The 8,689-nt window shown below is 32.9% G+C and overlaps 1 protein-coding gene across 6 annotated transcripts in view; it reads left to right on the top strand.

The window, feature by feature from the left end:
- Scm (Polycomb protein Scm) overlaps positions 1-8,689 on the top strand; it is a 50,510-nt gene that overhangs the window by 21,389 nt on the left and 20,432 nt on the right. For all 6 annotated transcript variants that reach the window (XR_011334771.1, XM_069838980.1, XM_069838982.1 and 3 more), the window contains exons 10-13: positions 1,373-1,573; positions 3,339-3,527; positions 5,305-5,502; positions 5,623-5,774. Coding sequence is in view for 5 of the 6 variants with exons in the window: in XM_069838980.1 (XP_069695081.1) it covers positions 1,373-1,573; positions 3,339-3,527; positions 5,305-5,502; positions 5,623-5,774 (740 nt within the window). In the remaining variant the exon portion in view is untranslated. The remainder of the gene's footprint in view (positions 1-1,372; positions 1,574-3,338; positions 3,528-5,304; positions 5,503-5,622; positions 5,775-8,689) is intronic.

Here is an 8,689-nt window from a genome sequence, read left to right on the forward strand (position 1 = left end):
CGAACTTCTCTGCCTGAAATCCTACACATACAACCCAAGAACCAAAAACTCAACACACTAGAACAATATGAAATATACAAACACACTAAAACACACCCCGATCAAATTCTCATCACACAGATCAATTTCAGTACACACACACTATTTGACTCCACTCTTCAACACCTTTCAACAATCGAACACACCCACATAACAGGCAGAGAAGTTCGAGATGATGCCGTGATCTAGTAGGCTCTGAGGATGGTGCGTAAGCACTGAAACAGCTGTAAGCCAGACAAATCTTACATAATTAACACGAGAAAGTCCACTAGTTAATTAATTATTACAAATGCAACTCGGTATTACTGACATCATTCTAACTCATGTTTAAAATGTTATTTGAATGGCATAGAACTGAATGGTGTTTAAGATGTAGTATCCAGCAATCCTATTGCTGATATAATATGTATATTAATCGACAATATATTTTTGTTACTTTATTCAACATTGATTGAATTTTATTTCATATTGTAGATTCATTTAAGGGGGATGACAAGTGAAATTTTGGTAATTTTCAGTCAAAAATAGCATTTTCGTTTTCTTGTAAAAATGAATCAGCAATCTTTTATTTATATGTTGAGCAAGTTTCAATGCGCTGCAACGCTCGAAAGCATAACAATTACACATTATATAAATGGCTGCACCCTTGAACTTCACTTCCATGTAAATTATACAGACTGTTTTCTCACAATTTTTTTTTTCAGCACATTTCGTCAGGTTCGAAGTGTAAAGGCTCTTACAATTTTGATGCTAGGAAGAGAAAATGACTTGATCGTCAATTCTAGCCATTGGAAAATAAATAAATTTTGATGCTAGGAAATGAAATTTTTACTGCTTGTTCTATACACAGTGGTTAACAAAATAGTGCATGGGTTTCATGATTACATGAATACTTTTTTAAATAAAAAATGAAATATTTATGGTGGCAGTGGAAAATTTATATTGTTAGGTATGCAGTAGTTACGAAAAAATGTTACCCCCTTTTGTAATAAAGGTGTAGGAAAATTAATGCGTAATGTTTTTCTAAATATGCCACTGGTCTTACAAAAAAATTTCGAACATTTTACTGAAAAATTGAGCGACACATTTATTTTTGGAATTTCAAATTTTTCAAAATATTTTTAACAACTCAGAAACTAATTAACTCACAGAAATGAAACTTCACCACATCATTATCTATGACACTGTAATCATGTGTCAAAAACACAAGGACAGAGTTTGAAAAATGTAGAAAATAGAAATTTCACCCATCAATAGCTATACTGTAGAAAGGGTTTGAAAAGTAAGAAATGTGAATTTCATGCCTCCAGTAAGAAAGTGTTGTCTTTTACAGTGTGTGTTTTTGTTAATCATGGATGTACCTGTGGACCGTACCTTGATCCACGAAAAGTTGCAAACCTTCCGATGGTTTTCAATGGCAAAAGCATCAACAGAGTGTTGCGAGAATGTGTGCAGTCTCTTGTTGATGCTGCACTGGACCAAAAACAGATATTTGGATTGCTGAGGCAGGGTGAAGGCAGGGTTGTCATAACAGGTTGGTGAAAGTTTATTTGTAGTAATGACGACATATTTGTTTAAAAACAATTAAACTTTGTTGTGTTCTAAGTCTTTTTGATCTAAAAAATTGAATGCATTGCATTAGTTTATTTTAATATGAAAGAGTTAAGGCAATAATTTTACCTGTTTATTCTTTCATTCATAATTTTCTGCACAAGAACAGATCTTTCACTGCAAACCCAGCATTCTCAAATCTTCCCTATTTCCCCCTTTCCTCTTTGTCTTTGATAATGTCCATGTATCTTCATGTTGTATGTGGATTAATAGGATTAGAATGATAGAGTATCGTGAATGTAGAAATTTTATGACTGTTAGCAGAATGAGGTTTTCTGTGCTTGTAAATGGACAAGATTACTGAGTCTTGTAAGCAGAGAATGAAACAATAAAACTGTTCTTTAATGTAAGTCGACCATTATTTGGGTCTGCATGACTGGCAGATGAATTAGACTCATGAGAAACAGTTGCTAAGTTAAAGTTAACTCTGCCACTGAGTTGCATGTTGTATTGTATTATATTGTATTTATTAACATTCCACGGTATTCATATTTTGCTTCACAGCTAGAATATGGAACATGTCAAAAAAACCTTAATAGTATTATAAAATCTTAATTATAGTCTATATATATATATATATATATATATATATATATATATATATATATATATATAGACACACACACACACACACACACACACACAAAAGTGTTTTACAATATAACTAGTACAACACTAGTGGTTAGTATCGGTACAAGATAGAAATATTCATGAAGCATTGTTGAACATCCTAAATTCATCTAAAGAATAGAAGGCGTGAGAAATTAGATACTTCTTTAATTTGGCCCTAAATAATCTTTTGTTTTGATTTTTTATATCCATAAATTTTTACTGCCATATAACACACAACTTTTTGATAGCACGATAAACTTGCCAATGGAATTAATTTTTTTGACATGTATTTATGCTATGAACTGTTGAATTAGTTACCAAGTTTTCATTATTACATACAAGGAAGATTATTAATGAAAAAATATACTGACAAGTGATGGGCATTATTTATAGTTTTTTAAAATGGTCCTTCAAGATTCCATAGATTTGGCACCTACTATTATTGTAATTACTCTTTTTGGTAGTAGCAATATACTGTTACTATCTGTAGAATTTCCCCAGAATATTATTCCAAAACTCATTACTGAGTGGAAGTATGCAAAGTATATTGTTTTAAGGCAGGGTGCGAATTAACGGATGGGATGGGGGGGTATTTTGCCCTCTGTTGGAAAGTTATCCCCTCTCATAAATTCATATTAAATTTCCCTGCCAGGGATAACTTCTATTTTCCCTCACAAAATAAAATTGTTTTAATACAAGTATACTTTATGAAGTACAGTATAAAGTAAGCAAAGAAAATAATATTGATGTATTATCAACACTGGCAAGCTGACAACAATCAATAACTTAGGAATTACACATCTTATCTTAAGCCTGCTCATGGATATAATTATTATTATGATCAAGATGCAAGACAAGCAACTCAGTGCGAACAAGCGTTGAGCTTTATCAAATGAGGATAATAATAATTTCATGTATGGTATTCTCTATCTAGGATTCTATCCCCCTCATCAGAAATCTTAATTCGCACCCTGAGTAGCTTTGTATTTGACTGATTGTCATGTGCCTTAATACCTCGAGAGTGATGAATTGTTTTATTATATATTTATTTATTTTCTTCCCTTCTTACGTTGCAGCTTCGTTTGACAGTAAAACAGTACATGTGAGACTGCCAGTGATAGAAAAGGTATCAGAGTTATGGAATTTCTTGGAAATTCTTTTTGAAGAACTAATGTGCTGTGAAAATTTCTACACAAGTCAACATTTGGCTGGAGCATGTCCGAAATGTTCGAAGCAAGGACACCAACCTGTTCCCAAAATAAAAGGTAAGACTGAATCTCACATGTTTTTTTTTTTTTTTTTTTTTTTTTTGTGTTATAAAATATTTCATATAGATAGTTTACTCTTTAGCAGATTGTAACTCTTTGACTAGTGATATTCAGCGAAATCCTTGTCTTTATTACCGGCATTTATTGCATTTTGGAGACGAAACTTGCATATAAAAACTTGAGGTTTCGTATGGAAAATGTTTATCTTGAAAAGTATAGATGATGCCAATAAAATCGGTTCATTTGTTTAATTAAAACATTAGCTCATTAACAATATATTACTGGATTTATATAAGTTAAAGTTTTCCTTATAAATGTGAAGAAACGTATAGTGTAATAGAATAACTTGTGTTTGGAAATTGTGCATAGAAATCATTTTGGATTATCAAATTGCAGAAATACAAGTTTTGCCCATGAATTTTGTCATTTAGGAAAAGTTTGTGGTTATCTTTACTTTTCTTCATTTTTATTTGCTACTCACTTTCGTGGTTATTCTATTTCTTCCTGATGATATTATCGTGCAGTGAGCCTAGATATCTCTGTAATTATGAATGAGTAGTATGCACATTACAAATACTGAAAACAAAAGAACACAAACAGAAAAATCTAACAAACTATCTGGAAAGTGAAACATAAATTTCTTAGATAACATTATCCTTAAAAATAAACTTTCTTTCTTCTGCATTGCATTGGGAAGAACTATAGTTTGTGTTTATGCATGCTGAACTGTTCATTATCTCCCATGAAAAATTGAGGACCGCTTTTGCAAAACTTGCTAACTGAAAAAACTTAAATTTTACAGGACAGACAAAACACTGTAGTAAGCAAAATTTTGCTGTAACTCTCACATAGCAGAAAGCAAGTTTTGGAAAAACGATCACACTTTGACACACCACAATGAAGAGAAATAATCCAATTTTACCAAGACGCCTTGAACATCATGTAGAGGCCTGCCTTATGTTAATGAAGCCATCAAAATCTCAGTTTTGCAAATTTTGCAGTTAGCAAGTTTTGCAAAAACGGTCCTCAATTGGTCTTGGAAAAGGGGAACAAATGTTGAGGCATAAATTTCTGAAGGGACAAGGCACGTAACTTGGTTAAAAAATTGAGAGTACAAAAAAATAAAAATTGCAGTAAATGCGAATTCAAGAGTAGTTACAACAAAGTTCCTTTACTGTACTGTTTACATTTGTTTTTAAATTTTTTGTATTGCCCCTACCATTATATATTGCCCTTAAACAATTTCGGTATTCATTAGTTGTAAGCCATTACTTGTGTTATATTTTAATTACTGTAATTGTTCCTGAATCATGTATGTAACTTGTAACCGTAAATAATTGCTTGTAATATCTCTTTATTACTCTTAACTGTTTCATTGTTCATGAATTAAGTATTAATTTGAAAGTGAAAGTGAAACTTTGTTTTATTAATCTACTATTGATTATCTTTTTAAGATCGTGATTTACTCTGAAACAGTTAGACATTCTTGTATACCTTTTATATTGATTATTCCTCACACATCTCATTAATCTTTAACAGGAGCCATTCTTTCACTAATGTGCAGGCTTCTACATAATTCATGTGAATTGTAACTGTGACCGCTATTTTATATCATCACTTTACTATTGTTTATTGGTTATAAAGTATGTATTTAGATGCCAACCATAACCCTAATATACCTCAGGGTGAAATAGGGTTTATTAAATTGAATAATAAAAAAAATAAAAACAAAGTTTAAGATTGCGTTACTTCAGCACAATTTAACACCTTGCAGAGGAATGTGAAGTTAGCGGAGGCGGAAGCTCCATGACTGACAACAGTGGTGCTATGAAACGCAGATGGTCCTCTGAGAGTTCAGACTCAAATTCACGCCTTGGTCCAGGTCCAACAACTACCACAGCAACCACGCCATCTCCTTCACTCTCTTCAACTACAGCCCCTGCAGCTAAGCAACCCCGGAAGTCAGTGCCAGGTAAGATTAGAGATAGGATACTCGTACTATCAGATTTTTTAACTCTTAATACTGATTCCAACATTAAAAGGTACACATTCAATGTTCGATATATCATGTAACTTTGTGATACAATTTCAGCTGAACTGGAAGCTGCAACATCCACGACACCTTCTGAAGCACCTCCAAAGACTCCTGCAGATCCGTCTGAGTGGTCAATTGAAGATGTGATTCAGCACATTGCCTTCATTGATCCAGCCCTTGGAGTGCATGCAGATCTCTTCAGGAAACACGTTAGTTTCCTAAAGTTTCAGATTTTCTTCATTGTCGTAGTAGCATGATCATGAGATTTTCTAGTTTACTTTATACAGAGCGTTCGCCTACGGGTGGGGCCAGGAAAGCGGCATGTACTGATACGCTGCTTTGTGCGTGCAGTTGTTTATACACGCTCGACAATCAAGGACATCAAGGTCGACAAGTTATCAGTTGTGAGCCAGATGTTGCAGTATTTAACACGTACAGTGCAGTTTCTTGACACAGTTGCTTAAATATTCAGCATTGTGTAAAATTTAACAATGCAAAACGCAGAATTCACGCTTGAACAAAGAGTTTTTATGTATGATGCATATGTCATGTAGAGAGGTGCATAGGCAATTTGAAGTGAAATATCCGGGTGCTCCAATTCAGGGTAGAGAAACTGTTAGACGTCCTGTTAACAAATTAAGGACAACAGGGTCGATAAATGCTACAATTCCTAAGTGAAAATAAAGAGTATTGACGGAAGAAAAAAATGATGAAATCAATACATCATTTACACGCTCTCCTTATAAATCTCTTAAGACGTGTTTCACAGGAAGTTTGTGTTTCAAAAACATCAGTCTTTACTGCTGCTAAACTTTTATAATTAAAACCTTACAGAGTATAGTATAGAAAGCAGAAGCTTACGGATAGACGATTCCCTCAAGTGACACCGCAGGCAGGCCGCTTTCCTGGCCCCATCTGTAGGCGAATGCTCTGTATAAGAGTAGGGTCCAGATTTCTAGATTTTAACCCTCTTTTATCCTGTTTATAAAATTTCAACATAGTTTTCAGTTATGTGTTCTCTGGAGCGAAATATGTGAATTCTCTTGAACATAAAATGGTTAAAAGGGACTTATATATTGAAGCAACTAAGTAAAAGATAAATTTTCTCAATTTGAGGTAGGAGTGAAGACGATAGGAGGCTTCAGAATTAATCTGTGGTACTTAAATCGTATATTTTCTGAATACCTTAAATCCTTACGTGTAAGACAGTGGCTGGTGTTTGTTGCATGCTGCTTAGACATTGTTTTATACAAAGCAAGTTAAACATTAGGAACCAGCACTCCTGTCGGGTTAGAAAATATTTAACAGTGAGCATGAGTAATAAATACATATCTATTTACGCTTTCTCATAACAAAACTTGCTGTATTTTTTATTATTGATACAATATTCTTCAAAACTCTAACCCTAGCTACCTAGCTTCTCGTTTTCAACATTTGTCCTCATATCATGAAATAGATACTCGCTCACAACACCATATCACACTCTCCATTCCTAAACACAGAACATCCTTCTACTCTTCATCTTTTACTGTCTCTGCAGCTCATCTCTGGAACTCTCTACCACAACATGTCAGAGGCTGTTGGACATTGTCTAGTTTCAAAAATAAACTAAAATTTCATTTTTTCAATTCTGATTCCTTTCAGTTATAAGCCCTTTTCTCTGCTATAGTTTTGTAAAAATATATAAATATCTTTTTTCTTCCTTTCCTCTTTTTGTTCTCTTGATCACCAGATGAATTTATTATCATACCCTTTTTATTGTTTTCTTCTTTTTATTATTTTATTACATTCCATTTTGTTATATTCTTCCTTACGTTCTTCATATTAACTATTAGTACTAAATGATTTGCTTTTACTATACAGTATTTCAATGTATTTTACTTTTTTTTTTTTCTATTATGGTATTATTTTCATGTTGTTTAGTGTCGATTTATTATGCTATTATCATTATTTTTTTGTAATATGTTAGTAGTCTGTTCTTTAACTTTTTGTTAAATTTTTAACTGCTTGTATACTTTGTGACCTGGTAGAATGTAGGAGAAGGCCCTATGGCCTTAACTCTGCCAGTATAAATAAAGAATTATTATTATTATTATTATTATTATTATTATTATTATTATTATTATTATTATTATTATTACTGGTATTTCCTTTGTTGCAACTGTAATCTATAGCTATTAGATATCTGAAAATTTGTATTGTATCAAAACTGGAAACTGCTTTGGTGTATGAAGTGTAGATATATGATATGTAAGAGGAATAGCAAAAACCTAAGGCAGCCCTTTACAGGACCACTTTTAGGAATGGGTGTCTGGAAATCTGGTCGCTCTAAGTAAGCTTGCATGTTAAAAAAGTACAGTAAGTAGTTTCATAAATTTGGACAAAAGTAGCTTTTAATGAAATCCTGTGAAAAGTGAAACCAAAAAAGTCTGAGTCATGGTTATAATACAGCTTAAGTTTACTTTTAGTTTTTTATTTTACAGGTTTACAATGTCTTTCACATCTTCCTGTATCCATTTCAAGAATTTATAGCCACTTGCCACTCATCTCTATTCTCCCAATCTTCCTCCTCTAAACCTCTCTTCTTCCCGTTGGATTGCATTCATAAATCTTTCTTCGTAATCTGTCTTCCATCATCCTTTTTATATGGCCAAACCATCTCAACTGTGCTGTTTTAATGTCTTCTACAAGGAATCCTTTCAGCTTCATTTTTTTCCCTTACCACATTGTTCCTGGATTCTTTCTCTCTTTGAAATCCTTACAGATCATCACCAGAAATCCATTTCAGTCGAATGTAATTTGTTTTATTCTTGATTTCAGATGCCATGTCTAAATGTTTGTTTTTGTTTTTATTGTAGTAATCTCGGTCCCATAAAATGCTGCTTGGTCTTGATATTGTTATCCTTCCTTTGTTTATTCTTCCATTTATGTTCTCTTCATGGTTGCTGTTTTTCGTGCTTTTCACTCCCAAGTATGTGTATTCTTTACAATAGTTTATGGTTCCTTTTCCATCTTCTAATATCAAGTCTTTTGAATCTGTCTCATTTGCCATGTAATTTGTTTTCTTCAGATTAATGTTTAAACCCCATTTTCCATATTCCTCTCAATTTCCGTGTCATGTATT

The sequence above is a fragment of the Periplaneta americana genome, chromosome 11, assembly GCF_040183065.1.
Source record: "Periplaneta americana isolate PAMFEO1 chromosome 11, P.americana_PAMFEO1_priV1, whole genome shotgun sequence".
NCBI lineage: Eukaryota > Metazoa > Arthropoda > Insecta > Blattodea > Blattidae > Periplaneta > Periplaneta americana.